At 36.0% G+C, this 27,780-nt stretch overlaps 1 protein-coding gene across 1 annotated transcript in view; it reads left to right on the top strand.

The window, feature by feature from the left end:
* LOC150098108 (band 4.1-like protein 4) overlaps positions 1-27,780 on the top strand; it is a 637,189-nt gene that overhangs the window by 454,873 nt on the left and 154,536 nt on the right. The window contains exon 20 of the mRNA XM_090406685.1: positions 21,309-21,353. Coding sequence (XP_090262811.1) covers positions 21,309-21,353 — 45 coding nt within the window. The remainder of the gene's footprint in view (positions 1-21,308; positions 21,354-27,780) is intronic.

Genomic DNA, 27,780 nt, shown 5'->3' with positions numbered 1-27,780 from the left:
CAGTTGCTGTAGTATCCAGGTATTTGCTTACGCTTGGAATCGCCGAACTTTATATAGTTTCTACTATATTCGGCTAAGAACGATATGGGATATATATCCCTTAACTTAAACAAATTATATGTCGCTGAATTGAAGCCTTTGGCTCTTCATATGTCTAAAAATGTATTAAGTTTTCTGAAGAATGCAGTTTTATTTTCTTATTACACAACATTCAATGCAATGCAAAAAATGCATTGAATAGCCAATGCATTTTTTTTTACTAATTTATTACTAACATGGCAGATCTAGAAAAAGTCTCCATATCTCTCATTTTCTGAAAAAGGTATATTTCCCCAAAACACCAAGTCAGTCTAAACTGAAAATATTAACACATGTAATGCTAAAATAATTTAAATTGCACTAAAGTTTACTTATTCCCATTTGGCCTTAATTCTTAGATGTTGAAAGTTTTTTACTTGATAATATGAATTCTTGATTTCATCCTTTATCCAAGTGTAAACAAACAAAGTTTGCATGTGACATAACTTCACAACTGGTCTATTTTTATATAGAGGCTAATTACTTCACACCAATTGCCTTAGTATTCCATAATACAAGGTACATATTCTTATAGACAAGTATAATGATATGCATTATGGGAAGGGCAACTACCCAGACCAGTTTCAATGTTTATTGATGTGAAAAATTAAAGTATAGTTTGTTTGATAGTGCAGTCTTTACTAGATGGAATTTGAAGATCTCTGAATTTTTCTTTATGTTTCTCTGATATATATATGCTGTTCTGATTGTCTCTACCAGTGCTCCCACTCTTTCAATGAAAGTTCTGAAAGGACAGATGGTAACATGATATTCAGAACTTTTGCATTTCTGACAAGGTTTGAGACATTGATTAATGATATGTCCAATCTCCATACAGTTGAAACATTTACCTTTGGGACAGTTGCCAACCAAGTGATCGTATGAACCACAATGCAAGCACTGCCACCATACTCCAAGATAGTTCACCATAATTCAGGTTGTACTATTGTTGACAAAATTTGGTACGGGCATCTTCATATTCTTGTGAAGGTTACCTCACCAGAAAACCAGTTTGAATCTTCACCTGATTTATCCTTTTATATGTTAATGATTTTACCCTATTTCTAGAATGTCTGGATAAGAATTTCATTACTGTTCTCTATATATTCCATTGGAAATCTCTCAATTTTTACTGTTTTAACCTGGCTTCCTACCATTACAGGAATTACTGTGCTACCTTTGAATGTAAAAGTCCGTAATAGTTTATCCCTTGTCTACACATCTTTTAACTACAATTAAATATTTCTCTTAGCCATATGGTGTGAAAGAATAAATCTTACCAGCCCCCACTATCTCTTTTAAAACCGTAGTCACCTGTCTCGCTTCTTCACATCTTAGAATTTCAATTCTTAGAGTTTGCACCCTTGGAGGAGTTGATACCATTATCTTGGGGGGGGGGGGGACTAAAACTTGTGCATTTGATTATGAGAGAAAAAAACCTTTCAGTTGTAAGACTGAAAAATTAAATAATCTTTTGATATCGAAACAATTCTACACCACCAGCAAATGCTACTATAAAATGGCAGCCATAATACAGCCAAATGTAATCCCATAATGCAGATATTAGCTGCACTACCAGCAATCTTAATATTTACTTAAAAGCCAGTACTAGTGAGGAAAAAACCAACACTAGCACCATTAAAATAAAATCTAAGTGAAAAAAACAAAGAAAAGAAAACCAAATATTCATCTTGCTAAAATCTGAGATGTCATCAGTGGGAGATGTTTATTGAGGTGAAAAGTAAAGGGGTGCTCATCATAGGCCTAGAGTAGTTAGTGTAGGGATGCCAGAGAGAGCGAGTATGATAGTATTGGGAGAAAGCAAAGAGAGATAGTATGAGAGAGTGAAAGAAAAGGCCTCAGCTCATTTATATCATCATAGATTCAAAAGCTATCAGTTTTCCTTTTTCATCAGTCTCATCAAGATGAACATCCAAAAGACCAGTTGAAACGAAAGAATAAAGATGACTGATACCCAAGTGATTAGCCTTATCTGAGTTAACTGCCTTGAGTTGACCTTCTCTGCTTGGGATTGCTCTCTAGTCATCCCTGCAATTGACTATCACATTGAATTAATAGGATGGAACCATTTAAAAAAAACTCTCGTAGCAAAAATAGAATTTAACTCCTCCTAGCGAATACTGCATAATGTGGGTGGTTTACACCACCTAGCCAAAAATCTCCTAGAATACTTCTAAATAGAAAAATCGTCTGACTGAACAATAAAATTCCCACAATACAATATTATAAAGCATTTGTATGTCATATTGCTGGTTTTTAAATTTATGTTTCTTTCTAACCTTCCATAAATGGTATTTTAATTCATTAATTATAAAAATAAATTCTCTTCCCATTGCTGACAGATGGTGGATACTGCAAAAAATAATCTGTTCTGTTATAAGTATTGAAATACCCAACGCATTACATAAACTATTCCAAATAGGGCAGCTGTAGAATGCATGTTCTACTGTTTCTAATTGGTAACAGATATCACAAATTGGATTTCCCTGTGTTAAAGTACTCCATTTGATGGTATTGACTGGAAGGTGATAGTATGCAATTTTCCAAGCAATATCCCTCCTGGTATCTTTGGAACTTCAATAAGTTATGAAACAAAGTGTTGTTATCAGTATCCAACTGTTGAATTTCATGGCAAAAGAGATTAAAGATTTCTTTATACCAAATATTACTTTTTTTAATTGAAAGAATGCCAATGCCAGAATGTTGTAACAATCTTAGCATTAAGTATAGAATGTTGTAGCATTCAGGAACAATCTCAGCTTTTGTACCTTTATAATTATTTACTCCACACAGGGGAAGATGAAAGGTAGTACCAGAGAAGATTTGCACGTGTGTGATTGGTCTGCAACATTTTATGAATTTTTGAAGCTGTATTGCTTAAATAGCAGAATTTTAAGATTGGAAGCCCAAATCCTCTGTTCTTCTTTGATAGCTGAAGAAATTCCTTTTTAACTTCTTGGTATTGGCTTAACCAAAAAAATTGCTTTCTATATAATTGCTTTTCTTCAACTTCTGTGATGTCTGTAATATTTATTATATACAACTGAACATATGTACAACTGAACAGGAAAGATTATGATTTTGAGTACTATGGCTTTAGAAGAAAAGGAAAGTGGGCCTATTTTCCAGTCTTCTAAGGTTTCAAAGTTTTTATAAGTTCTTGAGCTGATAATATTGGGTAAGTGAAGAATGGAATTCCAGGTATAATGAGGGGTTCTCTTTTATGGGTTAGCCCAAAAGGAATGCCTCCAAGATCCCACTTTCCAAAAACTTTTAATTTTGTCTTGTCTGCATTCATAGTTAATCCACTGATCTGGCTGAATTTTTCCAAAATACCAAAAAAGATGTATATGGAATCATTTTCCTTCATAGTTGAAGGAACTGTTATTCCTCGTACAGCACGTGTATTGTCAACTTCCTGTAAGAAAGATTCAAGAACCAGTGCAAAGAGCAATGGACTAATAGGGTAACCTTGCTTGACTCCTTTTTGAATTTTGACCAAGTCAGGAACCCATTAACTAGGAGGTAGGTAGTTGAATTGGCATTGGCTCCTTTAATAATGGATAGCAGCTTTTTACCCACAACCAATTTGCTGAAGGATGTGGAACAAAAAGGGATGCCAGACATTACCAAATGCTTGAGTAAGGTCAATGCCATTAGCTGCTTTTTCGTATTAACTAAGCAGCACAGATCACATGTCAGAAACAGATTAAATTCTACTGCTTGGCCTAGAACTCCGTATATCTGTGTGTTTTTAATTATGTATCTCATTCTCATTTTGAGCCTGTTATTGATAATGGGAAAAAATATCTTGTAGTCAGTATTAGATAGAGAAATAGGTCTCCAGCTGCTGATCAAGGTGTGATCTCTATTAGGCTTTAGAATGAGGACAGCATGGCTTGCTACAAATTGACTTGGTATATGTCCTGATGAGAGAAAAGAATTAAATAGTATAAATAGAATAGGAAGAAAAAAAATCCCAGGCCTCGTGGCAAAGTTCTATACCTAGACCATCAGGTCCTGGAAATTTTCTTGTCTGGCATTTTTTATAGGCTGTGTAACCTCAGATGCTGTAATAGGTCTGTCAAGTCCATCTTGGATATAAACAGGAAAGCCATTAATGTTCCAAGGGTTATAATTTCCCATAGTACTATTGTCTTCAAACAGATTGTTTAGGGTTTTTGAATGGAATCAAGGATGTCTTGAGTGGTGGACATGTCTTCACCATCAATGCAGATTTGAGTGATAGTCCTTTCTTTATAGAATTTAGTGAATTGTCTGTTGATGAATGCAGCTAAAGGGCTATCTGTTAAGTGCTGCTATATTCTTATTTCAAAATTTTTTTCTTCTTGTTTCTGCCTTTCCACTTCTTTCTCTATGTTAATGTTTCTATTGATGTTGTGTTGGTTTCTATATCATTATGTTGGTTTGTAGCAAACCAACACTTTTCTCTTTATACAATTCTTTCAACTTTTTTCTTTTGAGGAAAGCCTGTTCTTTTCCCCATTCAATCATATTCTGTTTTATTGCATGTTTGAATTTTAACCACATATCCCAGTTCCAGGTAACATTATTCCAATTTGAATAGAAGGTCTGGAATTTGGTTGAAAAGATCAACAGAAAATTTCAAGATGTTTATTGAAGTCTCATCAGTGTGAATCAGAAGAGATTCCAAGGTTGAAATGATGCAGAATTCATATATTTCCCATATACAAGTAGTCAAAAGGTGGCACAGCTTATTACTATAATACCTGGATTAAAGCTAGTTGTTGAAAGTTTTATCACTTGATTATACTAGAAGTTAAAGATGCCAAGAAATTATATTCTTGGTTTCATCCATTATCCAAGTATAACCAAACAAAGTTTGATTGTAACATCATGATTGGGCTACTTTTGTGTTACTTCAACCTTGGTATTGTCGTGACGACTCTTTTCTGCCGTGTTCTAATTCACCGTCTAGTTCAAGTCACTTTTATAAATAAAATAACTAATTACGAAATGATCACCGATCCAAAAGTAGGGAAATTTATATTTATACTGCGCCACCCTATTCTTAGATTAGTCTATATAAATAGTAGGATCAGTTCTAAATTAAGTTAGCAGTCATCTCATTAGGCCGAATCATCTATTATCATTTTTACTTGGGGTTCCCGCAAGATCCGAATATTTATGAACGGTGCAATAATAAGGAATTCAGGCAAACACAATATTTAGATCAACAAAATAAAACATTTAATATATGATATGGTTAACAAATACAAGAACTCTATTTTAAAATGGAACTATACAATTAACTTAACACATCTTCTTAGGTCACTGATGCTAATTCAATGTTCTAACTTTCATATACTATTCACAGTCTCAAAAACACAAATCTTCTTATCTCAAGTTAATATAACAATTTCACATTTAATCAGTCTTCACAAATCTATCAGCTCAATGTTTATATTCACAGCAGGCAATAAACTACGTAAGCATTATTCCAAGCAAATATATTCCCGGACCTTGAGCATCGGAGATATATTACAGTTAATGCTAGAATAGAGAAACTTATACAACTACTCTTACCAGACAAATTCTTCAATACATCAAATTATTGAGAGAGCACTTATGAATTAACTTAATTAACATTAGCGGAACACACATAATAAAAATTCTCCAAGTTTAAACTGTATTACTGTAAGTCGCACTTCACTATTCCAAACAACAGTAATTACAGGGTGTTCGGGATAAATTTGACAGTTTCGTAAGGAAAAAGAAAATCTTCTTTGTATCTATTAAATTTAATGAATTGACAAAAAAACATTACAGGCAGAGTTAATTACAATACTATCAACAAGATTTACTCAAAATAACCACCATTAGCATCGATCACAGCTTCAATTCTGCTTCGGAACCTCGAACAAGCTGATGCTACAGTCTCCCTGGGAAGGGCCGCAAAAACTGTTTTAATTTTATCCATTAACTGGGCTTTTGTATTACTGGAAGTGCGATTGGTGTCTTTTTCAACTGCGCCCCATACAAAATAATCCATGGGGTTAAGGTCTGGGGAGTTTGGAGGCCAAACATTTGGACTGGTGAAGTCGTAGAAATTTTCAGACAACCATTTTTGACTTTTCCCAGAGGTGTGGCAAGGGGCCGAATCCTGCTGCCATACATACGGCCTACCATTGGCTACCCTTGTTATCCAGGGCTTGACTACAGTTAGCAACTCCACGAACAAAGCCCGAATTCCAATGCCAGGGTTCTTCAACACCTGTTCCTGCAGATTTGCGAGGAATTCTGCTGTACGAACGCAATCAGATCGTCTGCTAGGGATCTTTCTTCTTGCTACATCCTCGTAGTCACCATTGCAAGTCTCTAGTTCATGCCTGATTGTTTTTACTGTATTCAGGGAGCATTGGGCAGCAGTCGTAATATCCTTATTTTGATGGCGGGCACGAATCATCATGATACAAGTTATTCTCTTCCATGATTCAGGTGGGTTCCAGCTATCCATCCTTTCTGACATCTTGTATATGAATGAAGAAGGGTCCAAACTTTTAAATGAAGAGAAGTGTGTGTTAATACATGTAACTTACGGAAAAATATAATTAATTATAAATATGTCAAATTTATCCCGAACACCCTGTAGGTACTAATATCTTTTCCTGTTCACTTTTCTTCAAGTAATCAATATAACTCTTTCCTAGGGCAACATAGAATTAAATCGTAATCCAGATTAACTGGAACTAATCAGAATTTTCGCATTGACTGTCCAGTTTCCTTTTATCTGATTACGGCATCAACCTTTCTTCATAACAACAGCAGATTTCTCTTATAACATTAAACTTTATGTTTCACTACTTATAGGTTCACTTCCGAACATTATACTCATAAATTTCTGCCCTGAGGATTTTATAATCTTGGTTCCGCAAAACTCTCTCCTCACTCGCTTAATAATAATTCTTCTCTTCCTTTCTCTCTCTTATCTATTTATCTATGACCTTCCTTATCACCTTTTTTTTTTTATCTATCTATGACCTTCACTCCCACCTTACGTTCGAACGCCACGCTCCACTCCACTCGTGGTTGTTTACGCGTGCGTCTCCATGACAACAAACTAAGCGTAAACATTTCGCTAATGTAATGTATGCTCTTTTACTACTACTACAGTGATTACATAACATTAAATATTTCACAAATAAGAACAACAGAATATTTAAGCTACTTCTTCAACTTTTTGATTACGTATACAGTTAAATATAAAATAACACTTTACGTTACATCATATATATTTGGTTATACAAAATTCTATACATTTTATTATTCTATAAACTAATAGTAGGTCAGGTTTTAAATAAATATTTAATTAGCAATTCTTAATTAAGAAATAATAAATAATTTTATATAAGCCATGATTAATATTTAATAAACAATGTTAAATGTGAATGAAAAAAAAATAAATTACATAACATAGCTTCATTCACAATTTAACAGTATCTCTGGGTCTGGTTCCCACTGATGAGACCTCAATAAAGGTCAAAACTAGTCTGGGTAGTTACCCTAAAATGCATAGCATTATACATGCCTATAAGGATATGTGCCTTGCATTATGGGATACTAAAGCAATTAATGTGAAGCTTTAGTTTCTATATACAAGTAGTCCAGTCATAAAGTTACTTCATGCACAAACTTTGTTTGTTTGTTTGCACTTGGATAAAGGATGAAACCAAGAATATAATTTCTTGGCATCTTTAACTAAATTCTTAGATATATCTTTTCTTTTTTTTATATACTATTTAATATTGGTAATGGAGAAATTCAGATATCGATAAATGTTACTAAGAAAAAAAATATTAATAGTAACTGTTTAATGATTTTTAAAGAAATCAATTCTTCTTCAACTTAATAAGTTAATAATTATTAACTTAATAATAATAATAATAATAATAATTAATATGTGACACCTCCAGGGAGTCCAAAGATTCATCGAGAGAGAGTGTGCCAACAGCATCGAACGATTGATCTCCTTACAACTACTAACTGCGCTTAAACTTGCTTAACTTTTTGCGAGCCATTAGTAGCAGAGGCTCTACCAATCGACCAACCTTATTATAATTAAATAATAATTATCTTTTTATAAATATTTTTCTCACCAAAGAGATCAAAACTTACTTGCCCTTATTCTTAATCATACACAAATTACCAGGCAGGATGAGAGCATGCTCATTGGACTGATGCTTCCTTCCAGCATCTCTAGGCATAATCAATGACATCATAACTTTCTCAGCCACTAAAAAACTAGGCATTCTTTTCTTCATGATGCTGTTTTTCACCCATCCAGTTTCTAACTCCATACAAATCCCAAATTCTCCCATTCTTAGAATACTGTTTGGGGTAGTGCATGCAAAAAACATCTCTCAAAATTCTTTATGCTGTCCAGAGAATAGCAATAAATATGGCTGATAGTGAGTCCTCTCTCACTGACTAATTTCAGTCATCATTTCACAGATATACTATTTCAGCTCTCTGCCTTTTCTGTAGGTACTTCCGTGGTCACTGTTCCATTGAACTGGCTTCATCCCACAAAAGACAAGCAGGCCATAAGAACATATGCAATTAGCAAACATAATACACTGGCCTCACAGCCCTAGTTTCTTTGGCCATAACTCCAAAACAGCCAACCACTGAACTGTCAACATTCATGTTACTGCTTTCTGTTGTTTCTGATAATGCAGCATTACTTTGCAATGTTGCATTATCATTATTAAATTATATTTGATAGAAAAAATGATAATTGTTTTTATCCCTTACCCAAGCATGAGAAAACTTAGTTTTCATGTGAAATAATTTCATGACTAGGCAACTTGTACACTATCTACCAATAATTGTCTGGACATTTTATCAATTTACAATTGATACCAGCAGGCGAACCCTAATATCGAGTATATGTCCACCTTTGGCTTTGATCAGAGGCGTAGCTTGGGAGGGGCAGAAGGGACGGTCCACCCTGGACGGCACTTCAAACCTTTTTGAACTTTCGCAGTTAATTCTAAAATACATTCTGAAGAACTCATTTCCAAATATTGTAATACTACTGCAAATTTTCCTCACAATTGCTGTAAGTGTTGCTAGTTGTGAGAGGAGTTTTTCTAAATAAAATAGATTAATAATTACCTACATTATTATGAAATAGATTTTGCCAATGTCATCGATGATTTTGCTAACAGAAAAGCAAGAAAAATAACATTTTAGAATGTTGAAATTAAAGTTTTACTTCAAAAATAAACATAGTGTTGTAATTTATTTCCCAATATGTTGTTTTGAATTTTTGTAGTATTTTTAGTATGTATTGAGAGGGGGGGGGAAGCTCTAGCTACACCACTGGCTTTGATCACCTCCTGCACCCTTTGAGGGATGCTTTCCACCAGTATGAGGCAGACATCAGGTGGAATTTGTCTCTATTCTTCCATCAAAGCAGCACTGAGTTCAGCAACAGATTGAGGATGTGCTGCTCTGGACCTCAATTTCTGTCGAACTCAACCACATCGAAAAACCTGTGGGTTTTTCGATGTGGTTGAGTTCATAATTATGCACAGGCCAGAGCCTTAATTATTATTATTATTATTATTATTATTACGGGTATCTCCATGGAGTCAGTAGACTCATCGCGGGAGACCCAAACTAGCAAAACAATATCTGTCATATCTCTTCTTGAATTCATTTACAGACGAAGAGCTCACAACTAAGTCAGGCAATGAATTCCACTCATTCACCACCCTCCAGGCAAAAAACCTTGTTCTGACACCTTTGTTAACCACACTCTTCTTTAATTTCCAGAGATGACCTCTTGTTCTTCCATCACTTTCACACAGCTGAAACATTTCCCCTGCATCAATCCTATAAAAACCTTTTAGTAATTTGAATGTTTCTATCATATCCCCTCTTCTTCGCCTATCAACCAATCTCTGCAATCCACAAGCTCTCAATCTATCAATGTAGGGAGCATTTTTTATATCACTCACCAACTTGGTCACTCTTCTCTGAACCCTCTCCACAGCCTCCTCATCTCCAAGGAATCCATGTGACCAGACCTGAGCACAGTAATCCAAATGTGGAAGTATCAATGCTTTATAAAGGGGAATAATAACCTCTTTATCTCTGGATGTCAGTGTGTTCCTCAACAACCAAGTAATCCTATGTGCAATCTTGGACACCTTAGCAATGTGTCCTCTGAACTTCATCTCCCTATCTACCAATACCCCTAAGTCCCTAGCCTCATCAATCTCTTGGAGTACCTTTCCATCGATGTAGTACACAGCTGGTAATCTTTTAATCCCAAAATGCATGACTTTACACTTTTCCACATTGAACTGACATCCATTTTCTTTTGCCCATTTTACCAGCTTATTTAAATCCTCCTGCAAACTTTCAACATCAGCTTGATTTTTTATTGCACTACACAACTTTGCATCATCAGCAAACAACTGAATATCTCCCTTTAAGCCGTTTCCTATATCATTTATATACAAATTAAACAACATTGGCCCAAGCACAGAGCCCTGAGGCACACCACTGGTCACCTGCCTCATTCTGGACTCGGCTCCTCCATACACCACCTTATGGTATCTCTCCCTGAGCCATTCTCCTATCCATATCACCAATTTAATATCCATTCCCATCTGCTCCAATTTGCGTAACAGTGTTCTATGGGGTATCCTGTCAAAAGCCTTAGCAAAATCCAGAAGTACCACTGTGTAGCCAGTTCCTTTGTCCAACTCAGATGTTATTCTATTATGAATAGTTAATAGATTGCTAAGGCAGGATCTACCTTTAACAAAACCATGTTGGCCTCTATAGAGTATCATATCCTGATCCACCCATTCTTGAATTTTGTCTTTAACCAACTTTTCCAATACTTTTACCACTACTCCTGAGATGGTGATTGGTCTGTAATTCAATACCGCAGTTTTAGAGCCACCCTTATGCAAAGGAACCACTTTGCCTAACTTCCACTCCCTAGGGACCATACCAGAGTTCAAACTTAAGTTAAATATCCAGGTAAGAGGGGTTGACAATTCATTTGCACATTCACGCAACACCCGAGCTGATATTCCATCTAAGCCTACCGCAGTGTTTGCATTTAAGTTTTGCAATATATTTAATACCTCTGATTCTTTAGCTTCAATTCTCACATTAGGTATTGCTGTAGGTATAGAGATATCCTCACTTGGGTGATAGACTTTTGAAAAGTGATCACTCAGTAACTCGACTATTACATCTGATTTTGTCACCTCAATACCATCAGCACCCACTAAGGTTATCCTTCCGAAGTCATTCTTCCTCTTACTTGCCACATAGCGGAAGAACTCTTTGGGATTACCCTTGATCTCTTTGGCTAAGGTCTTCTCATAATCTGATTTAGCTTTTCTTACTATGCTGGTAACTTTCCTAGCTTGAGCCTTGTACTGCTCATGGGTGTCCTGATCGCCTTTCTCCTTGTAAATTCTCCATAACATTTTCTTTTTTTGCAGTTCAAGCTTGATACTACTACTCATCCATCTAATGCCGGCCTTGTTTGACCTCCTAACCATGGGGACACAATCTGATATTGCTTTCCTCAGATACCCGCTGATTTTATCCCAAGCACTGCTAACATCTTTCCCTTGCAATATGTTCTGCCATGGGATGGCTGCAAGCTCACTCCGAAGCTTGTTATAATTGCCTAACCTGTAGTTCCGTACATACCCCTTCTTAATAGAAAAATCCACAGATTTTGCAACCTCCCAAGTCAATACCATATGATCGCTTTCACCAACTGGAGGTAACGAGGACACCTTACTTATGCATATAACCTCTGAACCAATTTAACATCCATCTCTTCATACCATTCAATAACAATGATATGTTATGTCATAACATAGTCATTACATGACATTGCCCCATTTGTGGCATGGGGCATTGTCATCTTGATTGTAACACAGGTCCATTCCATAAAAACTCCACAGTGTGGGCAGCACCTGATTATCCAGAATATCAAGGTACTGAGTTGCCTACATGGATCCCACTACAAACCAGCTGAATGCACCCCCACAACATTACTCCTCCACCACCAAACTTTACTGTGGGTACAACATACTGTGGTAACCATGCTACCACACCCACACCCTGCCATCAAACTGGAAAGAGGTGAACGTTGATTCATTGCTCCAGAGTACCATTTTACACCAGGCAGTTGTCCAGTTCACATGTTCTTTACACCAGGCCAGAAGAGTCGCCTTGTTCATTGTTGTGATGTTCGGCTTGTGTGCCACTGCTCATCTGTGGAAAACCAGTAAATGGAGTTCTTTTCGTCCAGTGTTAGTGCTCATCAAGGTATTACTGGCACTCTGGAATGCATCACAAATGGTTGTGCCAATTGCAGCCAATTTTTGCATGCCACCGATTTTAACATCCTCCTATCCCTGTCAGTCATTTTCTGCAGCTGCCCTATGTGTTTTCCTGCACTAGTGATGCCAGAATGTCTCCATTTGTTAATCACATCGTGAACTCTTGATTTTAGATGCTCCAGTTGAGCAGCATGTATGGACATGCCACTGATGTGATAGCTCACGATGACACCTCTCTTGAAGTCATTGCGTTCACATCATGTTGCCATACCACATGTATTCAATTGCTACAATGAAATACTGCTTCCTACTGTCTGTACACTGGTTTTATGTTATTAATAAACCTGGAATGTTCCATAACTTCAAATAACAGGCATGTCCAGACAATTATTGGTAGATAGTGAATATGGAAGTAGATTACTTCATATGAAATTGTCTAATATTCCATAATGTATAGCACACTTCCTTTTGGGTATATATACTGCCATTCATTAGAGAGGTCACTGTCGAGAATAGTTTCGACGTTTATTGAGGTCTCATCAGTGATAGTTAGACCTGTGGAAATCTTGAGAACTTAATCAGTGGCAGAAGTCATATTTCCATATATAAATAGCTGAAGACTTGTTTGGTCTTCAGAGCAAGTTTTCTGACTTATTTCCTCATCTTGATTTATGCTCACATATATACCCACACTTCACAGTGCAGGCATTCAAAACCAACAATCTCTCAGAATAAGTTGGGCAATCCTTATTCCAGGAGTGTCCTATGTCTGTAGATGCATGTGTTAACATGCTGGTTTGCCTGTTCTGAGGGACAAAAAAACAGAGTTTCTGGGTGAAAGAAACCCTCTACCTTTGTATTAGACTGGCTAACTCATCTTTAGTTGAAATAGACCAGATAAAGGTTCCTCACATCATGGACGGGAATCGAACCCAGGTCTTTCTGACTAAAGAGTTTTTGTCTATACTGACTGAGCTATGGTGGCTCCTGACTTATCTATTATTATTAAAATGCTCTAGGTGAGATTTAGTTATGGCAAAAACTTTACAGTTATAAAACTGTTTTTTCAATTAGAAAGTAAATTATACTTGACAAAAAATTGTATTCATTTTTTTTTATCTTTTATCCAAGCATGAGTGAACAAAAATTTGCATGTGAAGTGATTTCAAGAGAAAATACTCACTGCAATTATCATTGTTAAAGTTTAATTATTATTCATACTTCTAGATTTTGTTAGTTTGTTTCATATATTTCCCCAATTTAATTTGTAGATATTATATCCTTTCTCCAAAATTGGAAATTTGAATGCCACTGTGTACATTGATGTTTGTGAATATGTTTAGGTGGTAGATGAATATCATTTCTCATTTTGTTTGTATGTGTGTGAGGCTTATTTGGTCTCTAGAGTAAGGTTCTGACTTATCTATCTCTTACAACATTTTGTGGATAGGATTCACATAAAAGTAGGAAACTCATTTTCAATCTACTTTACTATAAAATTAATAATTAATTCTACAATTGAAAAAATCATTTTGCAGTGAATTTAACTGAACTACTTTCCAGAACCAGGAAAGCATTAGACATTCATTTGCATCTAAATGTTTTTTATGTTAATCTCATCTACAACCCTTAGCTTGCCCACAATGTAAACATTGTGGGTAAGCTAAGGGTTAGATTATCTGGGAACCCAACAAGAGATTAAGCATGGTACTTTCAGGTCTTCTGTAAGAAGAGTTGTGGTGGCCACACAAATTGTGAGGAATGAAAATTATCTGTCATCCAGTGTGATTTGAGTTCACAGCCTGTAATTGCATAGCAGAATTGTAACATTACAATAATTTGTAATGTTACAATTTGTATACAGATTGCAATGTAAATATAAATAAAATTTTGTGCACACTGTTGATTATTTCAAAATGTTTTCTTTCTTTTTCTAAAGTAATAACTTCTATATGAAAATGGAATTTGCTTTCTTACGTCACAAATATTTTTGTACTTCACAGACAATGGCACATTTTTTCTTGATGCATGTTATTCTTACAAATTACAGATCTTGGTATTAAATTTGCATATTTCTTCATCTCATACAATGTTTTCTTAAACTAAGTTCCTTGTGATAAGCACAATCAGATATCTAAAAGCTGATAGTTTATAATGAGAGTAATTTCAAGTTTATATTATGTATTTTACTTTTAAAATAGAAGAGCACAACATGAATGTACAATGGTATTAAAATATGCAACAGTAATTTTCTTCATGTTAAGATTCAAGAAAAAATCAGGATTATTGGCATTTATGTATCTTTACAAAATTACAAAAATTAAAGCAATACATGAAAGCAATATAAAAAATAATCGCTTATCTGAAAACTTAACTGAACCAAGAGCCTTCTTTATACAATCCTTCCATTTTGCTGGAAGGTTTGTGTAAAGAAGGCTCTCGGTCCAGATAACTGTTTTTGACAAGTTATTATTATTGTTATTATTATTACTATTAAGAGAGAGACCTCCAGGGTGTCATCAAGGGAGGCGATATACTACACGCACCAGCTATCATACTTATTCTTGAATTCATTCACACTGCTTGCACACACAATACCCAATAGTAGTCCATTCCAATCACACACCTACCTATGAGAGAAAAATCTGGCTCTTATCCCCCCCCCCCTTCTTAGCACGCATTCATTCTCTGCTTCCAATAATTCTCTCTTGTCCTTTCCCACCCTCCATAAAATTAAAAATTCCATCAACCGAAATCTTGTATGACCCTTTCAGAAGTTTTCAAGTCTCAATCATATCACCTCCATTTCTCCTGTTTACTAGTGTCTGCAGTCTACAAATTCTCAATCTGTCTTCATAATCAATATTCTACAATCCTGATATCATTTTTATCACTCTCCTTTGTGCTCTCTCCACTATCAGAATCACAATGGAAACCAGGAGATGACACCTGTGCACAGGAGAAATGGAGGCGATATACTACACGCACCAGCTATCATACTTATTCTTGAATTCATCCACACTGCTTGCACACACAATACCCAATAGTAGTCCATTCCAATCACACACCTACCTATGAGAGAAAAATCTGGCTCTTATCCCCCCCCCCTTCTTAGCACGCATTCATTCTCTGCTTCCAATAATTCCCTCTTGTCCTTTCCCACCCTCCATAAAATTAAAAATTCCATCAACCGAAATCTTGTATGACCCTTTCAGAAGTTTTCAAGTCTCAATCATATCACCTCCATTTCTCCTGTTTACTAGTGTCTGCAGTCTACAAATTCTCAATCTGTCTTCATAATCAATATTCTACAATCCTGATATCATTTTTATCACTCTCCTTTGTGCTCTCTCCACTATCAGAATCACAATGGAAACCAGGAGATGACACCTGTGCACAATAGTCCAAGTGAGGTCTTATCAAGGCTTTGTAAAGAAGCAAAATGGCATCCTTATCATTACATGTGAAAGTTCATTTCAGCATTGCAATTATCTTTAGAGTTGTATTTGCAATTTTTGCTACATGGCTGATGAACTTAGAGTTGCTACCTACTAACACTCCAAGATTCCTTCTAACCTAATCAGTTTCTTCTAGCATAATCTCACCAATATAATACAACATTGGATATCTAATCATGCCAAAGTGCATGACTTTTCATTTACTGACATCCATTTTCCCATGCCCACAATTCCAGCCTATTCAAATCATTCTGTAAGTGCTGCATATCAGCAGCATTCCTAATTACCCTACTTATCTTTGCCACATCATCATCAGCAAATAGTTGTACGTTGCCTGTCAAATCCTTCCCAATATCATTAATGTAGATTGAATAACAGTAGACCAAGGACTGATCCTTGTGGTACACCACTAGTTACCTGAACTCCTGCAGACTCACATCCCCCCCATACCACTTTTTGATATCAGTCAGCCATCCTCTTATTCACACTAATATTTTATAATCCAAACCCATATTCTCCAATTTATGCAACAGTCTTCCATGCTGTATCCTGTCAAAAGTCTTAGCAAAATCCCAAAGTATCATGGTGTATCCATTTTTCCCTTGTTCAGTTCAATGGTTACATTATTATAGAATGTGAGCAAGTTGCTAAAACATGACCTTTCCTTAGTAAACCCATGCTGTTCATTGCAAAGTAGAGATTCACTGTCAACCCATTTCTGAATGTGAGCCCTAACCAATGTTTTCAAAATCTTCACCACTACTTCTGAGATACTGATTGTTGATAGGATTCATTGGTGTTTGTACCACCTTTGTGCAACAGTATTCTTTCCATACATTCTTTCCATTCCTGCAGAATTTTTCTGTTCTGCGACTCAAATTATATATCCAGGTCAAAGGAATAGCCAGTTCAGCTGAACACTCTTTTAGCACCTGTGCTGATATCCCATCAGTTCCCATTGCTGAATGATTCAGTTTGCATAGCAGATCTAATACCTTTTCTTCATACACCTGAGTTTTTTCATTTAGTGAAGTAGCAGTTAGTTCAATGTTGCATATACCAGCTTGATAGCTTTTAGCAAAATGGGCACTCATTAGTTGAATAACCTCTTCTCATCTGTCACTCTCACACCATCTGCATGCAGAAGAGTTATTCTCATATTCATTCTTTCTTTTACTTGCAGCATACTGAAGAATTCTTGTGGGTTGTCTTTAGCTTGCAGAGCCAGCTTCTTTTCATACTCAGACTTAGCTTTCTGTACAACAATTGTGACTATTTTAGCCTGCTGCTTATAACTTTCATAATGGATGCCATCCTTATGTACATGCTATTCCTTCCACTTCATCCATTTGACTCCTACCCTATTTATTCATAGAACTCTTGGGACACAATTCTGCTGTTGCATGATTTAAATATTTTTTAAATGTTTCCCATGCATTGTTGATATTCTTCCCATCTAGCAACCGATACCATTCTGTTGAACTCAGTATACTACTCAGTTGGTCATAATTTCCTGCTTTTTAGTTCAGCATGTAACCTTTTCTGAATGGAACATTCATAAATTTAGTCACTTCCCAAGTGAGTACTTCATGATCACTATCACCAACCAGAGGCAGAATAGTTACATCTTTAACTGAAAAAAATTAATATAAATAAGTGTGTGTTTATGTGTAAGAGTTACAGAAGTTGTGCTCTTGCAGTGTTTAGGCTTATTTGTTTAAGTTTGTATGCAAAATCTTTACACTTAGAGTAGAGTATAGTAACTGGCGAAGGAAAGATGATGGTGGATTTGTCTTTGCCTTTACGAACATTGAATTTTGATTTTAGTTGTTTCGTGAGATGCAAGGTATGCTATATGTATTCATTAGATTATATCAATAAATAATGGATATTTAAGGTGGATGGAAGGAGGGTGTGTATGTGTGTGTGAAGTGTTATCTGAATGAGGACTTAATGGGTGGAACTGAAGGTGTTAATAGTGAGAATGCTGATCTGATAGCAAAGAGAGACACTGTAAAAGAGCAGTGAAATATTGGTAAAAAAAAAAGTTTTGAAAAAGCGAATGAGCTATCTGCTGAACTTAACAATCGATGCTAGTAAGAATGATGAAAGGATATGAATGTAGCAGAAGTTGAAAAACAGTGTACAATTAATGGTAGGTTGGCAAATAGCTTTGACGGCAAACAAGCATGTATGACTAGCAATAAACTTGAGAGAGAGAGTGAATGATAGCGAAAAAATTCTGCAAGATTTGAAAGCTGAGTTGGTGAGGACGAGGCAAGAGATGAAACTGATGTGGAGTGAAATGAAAAGAATTAGATAAAGAGTGAAGAAGACGAAAATGAATGATGTCAGTATGAAAAGGTAATGAAAAGCCCATGAATGGCATTGCATAGAAATTCGATTTTTAGAGGTGTGGTAAACGAGAAGATGCAGAAGGTTTGTTTTCTTGGAGGTAAATGAATAGAGTGATTAAGGCATTGGATATGAGGAGTAAGCGAGTAAAAAAGTTGGTAGTGGTAATAGGGATAAACGACTTAAATGGGAATAAGGAAAACCTAAGATTGGATATCAGGAGATTGTTGAGAAGGATAAAAGATAATAGTGTGATAGGAAAGGTAGTGTGTTGCCTAGGTCTGATAATGAAGAGATGAGGTGGCAAACAGATTTGAAGAAGGTTCTGAGATGAATAAGGAGAAAAAGAAATGGCTTGGGGAAAGTATGGAGAAGCTACATCTAATAAGTGGTATCAGTGAAGCTTGTTATAGATCCACGAATGAGCTGTTATGTTTGTATACAAATACTAGAAGTATAAGAAACAAGGCAAATGAAATGGTTGCATTGAATGAGTTTATTCACCCAAAAATTGTTGGATTAAGTGAGACATTGTTGGAAGAGGATGACAGCCTGACAAGAATAGAGATGGAAGAATATGATGTATTTTGTAAAGATAGAAAGGGTAAAAAGTGAGGTGGAGTGGTATTGATGACAGAGAAAGATTTATGTCCATATGAGGTAGACATGCAAGAGGGAAATAGTGGTTTTGAGGTGTGATGGTGTGAGATAGAGGTGAATAGAATGAAATATCATACTTAGGCAGATGTTTTTAATGTGGATGGTAGTGATCATGAAATGCATAATCAAATTAGGCAAGCATATAAGAAAAGGGTGATTTTAATTATGACAATATAGACTGGGATGATAAGATAGCAACTGGAAATAAAAAAAAATTAGTTTCTTGAGTTTTTGAGGGACAAAGTTGCATCTGGCATGTGGCTCAGCTCTGTAAATAGAATTAGCATTCTCTGTTGTTTTGTTGTAGCTTCACCTTGTGATTATGCCATGCGCTGATGATGACCAGTTAGTTTCTGGTCTAAATATTTGCAGTAATAAAATTGCTGTCTTCTTGTGAATACATGTGTCTAATAAATAAAAATTTGAGACCATTAAATGGTAATTTGTAAGAAGGCTTCTATGCAAGATTTGAGTGGAATGCATTGCATGAGCATGTTGTGAATGTAGACACATTGAATCATTTTAAGGCATGATTGGATGAGCATTGTGTGGAATAGTGTGCACCTCCCACAATGAGTCTCTGACTCCATGGAGGGCAGATGTTAATAATAATAATGAGTTTCTCTAAACTTGTCCATGACTTGTTAAAGGTTAGTACGGTTGGCCAGAAAATCTGCTATATAATAGTGGCAGAATCTACTGTTGATTATGCATTAATGAGGTCTCAGGGTAGTAAAGAGTAGTTTGATGGCTGACTTTTATCTCTCTTTTTAAGGACAGGCAGGACAAAGGCTTGCTTTCATACTAACCTCTAGTTTTGCAACTTTTATTTAGCATCTGTCTGGTATTCTTGAAAAGGATAAGGAAAATTGTGGATGAGAGACAACCTGCTAGGTTTCTTAGAATCAGTTGATGTTTTTTTCTAGATTTTACTACTGAATTTCTAAAGTTTAGTTCTTGCTTTTAAGCTCTGTGGCTGTTGCAGTACTATTTCGCATCTTGAACCATTCTAAAGATATCCCTCTCAACAATAATCTACATTAATGATAGAAACAGAAATCACTTATGTAAATAATCTTTTAATGACTACCGAATTTTCAGTTTTCAGACTATACACACTTCCAAAAATTCAAAAAGAGAATGCGCCTTTAGGACTTGTAGTGGATTCTTTTGGCAGTACAACTTATAAGCTAGCCAAACATTGGTCTGAAGCTCTTTCTACCATTAATCATAATTCTCCTTCATGAATGAAACCTAATAAGGCAAAGAAATCTTAAGCCACAGAAGGTTGAAAAGAGGAGATTCAAGATTAAGTGTGCTCTGACTAAGAGTATCTGATTGCAGAAAAGCACAATTACTACCCTTGTGGCAGAAAGAATCAAACTGTGTAATTTGGACTGTTAGGATGAACTGTGGTTATTGGCAGTAATATTTGGGATACAGTCAAAAAACAGATCACATTTGGATGTCTGTAAGTGATGGTGCACATTATTTAAGTTGCTGTTTATACCACTGATATTGGTAAAGTGAATGTAAAAGAGATTTTTTGTAAGTTTTTGCATTTTTAAAATAATTTTGTGATTTTTTGAAGACAGTTTGTTTAGTCATACTCTCAGAGGTGAAGAGAAAAGGAGCAGTCAATGATACATTGGAAAGAAATAGACTCTTAGACATATTGTCTACACAAAGAGCATTCAGTCTCTGTAATGCATGCAGTATATGGCTTGATTGAGAAGCCTCCTAAATGTGCCACAGGTTTGATCCCATATGCTCTCAGGTGGCCAGCCTGCAAAACTGTTTTACGTATCCTCAAAAATAGGGAAGATTCTGAATCTCCATAGTATGTCTGGTATGCCCTTGAAGGTTATCACTCATGTTCCATGTTAAAAGATTGAGGACAGAAGCCAAAATCCCTGCTCTGAAGACCAGTCATGACAACAGCTGCTTCAGTCCCATGGTAAGTAGGATGGTGATGCTTCTTCAACCCATTAATGCCATCTGTCACTTAATAGATCCAGTTGGCATTTCCTCTGACTATGAATATATCTTTTTACAGTAGGAATGCTTGCTGATGGTTCCAGAGTCCTTTGGGAGAAAGGCCACACCTTGTAAAGATGGGATTGCTTTGACCAAGAAAGGCTCTGTGTTGTGCATTGCTGGCCCATAATGGTCCAAATGTACCTGGTTTTTATATATAAAACTATTTATAATATGTATATATAAATATTGCAATCACAGTTCATTTAAAATGTTATGAAATTATTGGAAAATTTTTGCATGTGCTGAAAATTTTCAAATGTAATTTATCACATGATTTGTATAGAAGTTGCAGACTGTAATCTGTAATGTGTATATTTTTTTATAGACCTCAGAATGCTATAGTAAAAGATTTGTCAAACCGGAAGAGTGGGTAAGTATTTTTTCCCCTTTAAATTACCATTTATTTGAATTTGGAATGTAAACCTCTTGTATTGAGTTTCCTGAAATAATAGCATGATGATGATGATGGTGGTGATTAATAGTGATTCCTTCAAGCAGCAAATGACATTACACTTTCATGTAAATGTTTTCCAGGTAAAACTGAAATTTACAAAGCACTTCATCTATCACCTGTCTGTTATATACTTCTTATTTTTTTCTCAGAAAGTCAAATAATGTAATCTATTCAATTTGTTATTGTAAGTATCTTAGTATAAAAAGACTTAAATTGAGATTGAAGACATTTTATTGAGAGATGGAAGAGATAGGTTGAATGATTGCAGGATTAAAACCTAAACCTCAGAAATCTTAAATACTAATGGAACTAATGTTCTGGCTACCACAATGACCTTTGAAGCCATTTAGTTAGCAATAACCAAATTCTCTACAATGCTTTCATGTGACCCTATTAGTAGTTCTGTTTATATCTCTCTGTTACATTAATTTTAAGTGTGCCGCTACTGTAGACAGTGGTTGCACTATGATGTCCATTGTTCCTCATGAAAAATACCAAGTCACTTTGGCATTAGGTACTACCAAACTTTGATCAAGTTCCATTGCCCAGTGTAACACCACCTCCACCACTTTTTTAATGGAAGCTTAAAGTAGTGGGCAATGACCCAGTTTCCCCCCTTCCCTCATTGCCTATTTCAGAGTTCTGTCATATATCATGGAGAGACTGATAATTTTTTTTTGTTTTGTTTTTGAAGGTACAACTTTAAAAGAATTATTCTGCAGACTGGCTGTATATTACTATACTGTGACTAAATAGTAACATTAGTTACTATTTAGTCACAGTATAGTAATTACACAGCTAGACATTAATCTTGCTACTACTATTCTGCTAAATGCCTTGAGGAGTCCTATTAGGAGTGATACATGAGGAGTATTGCCAAGGCAATAGCTCACAAAGGATTTAGGTAAAATTCTCCATGTATATAATCCATTACTCTGTTTTCTCTATCCATTCAAATTTCAGCTCACTTTAATCAACTGTGAAAAGTCAAGCAAAGAGAAATAGATTACATGCAGAAAAAAAGAACAAAAAAAAAGCAAACCTCCCAAAACATCCCAGATTTATTTCACAAATATGGTCATAGTTCCATCCTTTAAAACATTCATTTACTTCTAAATCTCCAAACCCACATTCTTTGCTAACAGCTTTTATGAGCACCACTCACGTCAGTTTTTCCTTTTTCTATCACATAAGAGGGTGTAGAATGTGTAGCACACTGGTGCTATGTGTAGACAAGGGCTAAGAGAGAAGGAACACACACACACACACACACACACACACACACACACACACACACACACACATATATATATATATATATATATATATATTTTTTTTTTTTTTTTTTAAGTGTTTGGATAGCCTCTTTCACAAAGTCTCTTGGCATGGAAGCCTGTTTCAGAAAATAGAGGCAGGGCAGAAATAGGTTTTAATGAATTTGCATTTAGACGATAAAAGGATGTTGGCCAGTTACTGCTTATATTTTACAGGCCTAAAGGAAAGTAGAAGATTATTGTTTGATGCTATTTTGGATAACTATGGATATATTATGGATAACTTCAGTTATGCAACATATATTGGAGGGAGGAAAGGAAGCATGGCTAGATGGAAGTAGAATTTATACAGCCACTAAAGAATAATTACCTTACACAGCATGTCAAAGGGATTAGGGGTTTGAAAGTATTTGATCTGGTAATAGTATCAGAAGATGTATCCATAACCAAGGTAGACACTGCCTCCATTTGTAAAAAGTGACCATGTTCTGAGAGGTTCTAAAGTAGAATTCTCTGCCAAGAAAGGGTGTATGTTAAACTATAAAAATTATATTTATGACAGACTTGGGTAGCAACTTGCAACAATACAATGGCTTAAGGAGCTGCAATGAAAGAAAGTTAGTAGTGCATGAGAAGTGGTCTGGGATTGTTTGAGAGAAGCTCTATCACACTGCATACCCACTGTCAGGACTAAATAAATGGATAGAGATAAAACAAAAGTTGCAAAAAAAAGAAAATATTGTGCATAAAATATAAAGAAAAAGGTGATCCACATGCTTGTGAGTAGTACAAAGTGCATGCAAGAAGTGTGACTAATATTAAGAAAGAAAGGTCAAATTAGATTATGAGAGAAAATTAGCTAAGCAGACCAAAGTAAATTCAATAGTTTTTTCATTATGTAGCAAGTCACAGGAAGAATGACTTTACAGTGCTAATAGTAAGCAGGTGACAGAAGCAAAAGAAATAGTCTAGTTGCTGAGTGATTGCTTTGCAAGGGTTATAAATCCAGGTGGAGATTTTGCAGTTGCTAATGTGAGAATCAAAGTAGATGAACACAAGGTGCTTAGATTCATCAGGAAAAATATCGATGTGAATACAACAGTGGGATAGGATGGCATGTTTTTATTTTATTTTATTATTTTTTTCATTGATCCCGTACTATTGATGTGACATGTTTATGCTAGGAAAGAGTGGAGGCTAAATGTTAATCCAAGCAAAGAGATCTGATCTTGTCTGGTGATTTGTGTATTACTGAGATGCAGTGGCGGCCCGTACAGCTTTAAGTGGGAGGTGCTGCCTATACAAAATAATTTTTTTAAAATTATTTTTTCCTAATTACTAACTAATTTATTAATAAATAAATATGTAGATTTATTTATTAATAAATTGGTTACTGATTAGGAAAAAAATAATTTTTTTAAAATTATTTTGTATAGGCAACACCCCCCACTAAAAACTTCATGGGCCGCCACTGCTGAGATGCATGACTGTTTTGGTGGAACATAACAAAGTTATCCTTGCCCTGTTTGAGGAGAGTATGTATATCAATGTTTAAGGCACTAGTTGTAGATGATCTTGTGTCCTGGGATGTCTGAGTACTGCATGGTTTGTCAAATAAATGAATAGGATAAATGGAGAGTACTATCATCTACACAGCTGTGGATGAGATTAATGGTTATTGTTAGTAGGTCATTTATGTACAAGAGAAAGAGAGTAGGTGATAGGACAGAGGCTTGGGACACACCAGCATTGGTGGTGAAGCTCAAAGAGAGGGAATCATCTACCATGACTTGCAGAGAACAACCAGAGAGAAAACTGGTTATCTAATTACAGAGAGTGGCAGGGAAACTGAAGGATGGCAATTTGTTTAGTAGGCCTTGATGTCACACACAGTTGAAAGCTTTAGAAATGTCAAGGGTGACAGCACAAATTTCTCCAGACCTTTACATGGTAAGTGTCCAGTGGTGGGTGCCATTCAAGGCACCCACCACTGGACACTTGGTCTGTTGATGACTGTTGATGACTTTTTTTTTGATTATTTTGGAGAGAACGGAGGTGATGGCAATTGGTCTCAGTAATTTGACGTATGCTTCTATCACAATTTTATTGGAATAAGATGTATATTAGATTGCTTCCATGTATTGGGGTTAGTACCTGTTACTTATAATAAATTATAGACACAATGCAAGACAGGCATTATCTCCAGAGAACAGTGCTTGAGACCAGTTGGGGAAATACCATCAGGACCAGAAGATGTTTTAGTATCCAAGTTATTTAGTAGTTTTCTGATGGCTTTTTGAAGTGATTTCCCTTGGTCATCTATGCAGGAGTTTGAGGAAAAGAGTGATGCTAGGAGATCGGCTTTATCCTTAGGTGAAGTTACTATTACTATTACTATTATTACGGGCAACTCCAGGGAGTCATTAGACTCATCGAGGGAGGCCCCAAACATATTCATCACAACTATCTGACATTCATACAGTATCTATCATACCTCGCCTTAAACTCATTCACTGTCACAGCATCCACTACAGACTCAGGGAGCGCATTCCACTCATTCACTACTCTAAAAGTAAAGAACCCAGCTCTAACACCTTTACTAACCACACTTTTGCCCAGTTTCCAAGTTATAATGGTACCATCAGGATGAGACAGAGGTGGAAGTGCAGGAGAGCAGAAATTGCATTGAATGGCCTTAGCAAGTGACCAGAATGCATGGGTTTCCATATGGACAGGAGGTGAGATTTCTGCTGGTGGCCTTTATGAAATTGGATTTGGATCTACTGATGACTGATTTGCATATGTTGCATGCTTTGGTATAGGCAGAGTTTGAAGGGGGAGTTCTTGATGCGAGCTAAATGCATTAAGCTGAATTTTTCTCTTTGACTACTTTGACACATTTTTGGTTGAACAAGGACTTGGAGAGTGGTGGGGGTTGAAGGCCTTCATACCAGTGAGAATAATTTCTGTGACTCATTTACAGCAGCTATTAGGGTCAGGTAAGTGGAAGCGGTAGTCAAACCAAAGAAAGGAATAGTAGAAATTCAGAGGTCATCTCAATTAGCTGCTTTGTAGTGCCAGAGGATGTGAGTTTGGTAGTGGTTGGAAGAGGGGCATTCTATGAGAGAGGAGACGTACAACATTGTACCAAATACATCACAGAGATCACCACTCCTCTCAGCTACTCAGAGAGGAGTGGTATTCTCTGTGATGTATTTGGAAGGAGAACTGGTCAAAAAGATGTTCAGAGTATTTAGAAAGTAAAGAGGGTTATCATGGATTTGAGTGGTAGATGTACAATTGGTTTTTGGTCATTACTTATAGCAAAGACTTCTGCTCTTGTCCTGCTTAGTTGGTGGTGTTCAAGCCAGTTGGAGTTGTGGACGTTGAGTTCACCAAAGATGACTTCACTATTTAAATAGCTGTATTGCAGGATGATTAAGTTTCATGGAAAGGAAAGTGAAGAGACAGGATGATTAAGTTTCATGGAAAGGAAAGTGAAGAGATCTGAATGGTTATTAGTGTTTGGAGAATGGTAAATGCAACTAATGAAAGTTACTAAATGGGGACAAGGAAATCATGAGCCAGAGAAGGTTGAAAGAATGGGATTCTAAATTAACCATTCTTCTCTCCAGGCTATGTCAGATTTCACAAAGGCACAGGTGCCACCCATGTGGTGAAAAGAATAGTGAAGTGTGTAGTTTGGGCACACTGGAGGTGCACAGCAGTAGATGTAGGCATCTTATTTCTGTCAGAAATAAGATGTCTGGTCTGAAAGACTTGAAAGTATTGTGAACGTCATTTATGTTTGTGTTAATGCCATGGATGTTGGTAAAGTGGATGTGAAAGTGAATTTTTAGTGAAGCGATTCTGGTATGATTTGCATGTTGTGGCTGGTTGTGATGTAACATTTTTTTAATGGGATTAGTTTATGAGGAAGATTCACTTTTGTTGCAATGTCATATTGTTTGTGAGAATCTTCGTAAATTTGATCATTAGTTTTATTAGACAGAAGTACAATCACATAGAGAGAGAAACCAGTCTCCGTGCCATTATGTAGTCTCAACAGTGCTTCCCACATACCACTACATGTTTCCCTGTGTACTACCCAAATGTACAAAAGAATTGGCAGTGCCTCTGATGAAGTTGTTTAATCGAAGTCTTAGTTTTGACAATGTTCCAAGGGAGTTGAAAGAGGGTAAGATAGTTCCATTATATAATGGTGGCTCCAAGACAGAAGTAGCAAATTACAAACCAATTAATATCTCAGGAACAGTGGTTAAGGTATTGGAAAAGTTGGTTAAAGGTAAAATCCAGCAATGGGTGAATAGAAATATGATACTCTGTGGCAGACAGCATGGCTTTCTAATTTACTCACATGTTATAATAGTGTGACTGAAGAATTAGATAAGGGAAATGACTACATCAGGATACTACTTGACTTTGCAAAGGCATTTGATAGAATACAGCATGAAAAACTTACAAAAGTTGGAGCAAATGGGAATGGATACGAAGCTGGTGGCGTGGATAGGATGGCTGACAAACACCAGAGAATAGTATATGGTGGAGTGAAATCTAGGAGAATGAGGATGACTAGTGAAGTGCTCCAGGGCTTTGTACTAGGATCACTACTCTTTAATTTGTATATTAATGATATAGGGAATGATTTAAGGTGGAATATTCAGTTTGCTGACAATGCAAAACTGGACAGGGCAATAGTTGATAAAGGAGATATATATATTCTGCAGGATGATTTTAAAAAAAATGGCAGTGGACAGAGAGTTGAGGTTCTGAAAACATATTGCAAAAATGGGAAAAATAGCTCAACTGATAACTTCAATGTTGAAAAACACACTAAAAAGTAAAAATAGGAAGTTTATTATCCTTCTTTTATAAGTCTACGATTTGGCTGTATCTTGACTAATTTGCACAAATTTGATCACCTGGGTTTCTTGGGGGATCAGGCGATAGGGAGGTTCAAAGATTGGTGACAGTTCAGTGTCATTCTCCCAATGAGGATAGGTTGAAGGTGTGTGGGCTGCAACATTTAGTTGATATGCAGAAAAGAG

The sequence above is a fragment of the Typopeltis vanoorti genome, chromosome 16, assembly GCF_054136105.1.
Source record: "Typopeltis vanoorti isolate ZY-2024b chromosome 16, IOZ_Tvanoo_1.0, whole genome shotgun sequence".
NCBI lineage: Eukaryota > Metazoa > Arthropoda > Arachnida > Uropygi > Thelyphonidae > Typopeltis > Typopeltis vanoorti.
This window is presented reverse-complemented; position numbering and strand designations above follow the sequence as displayed.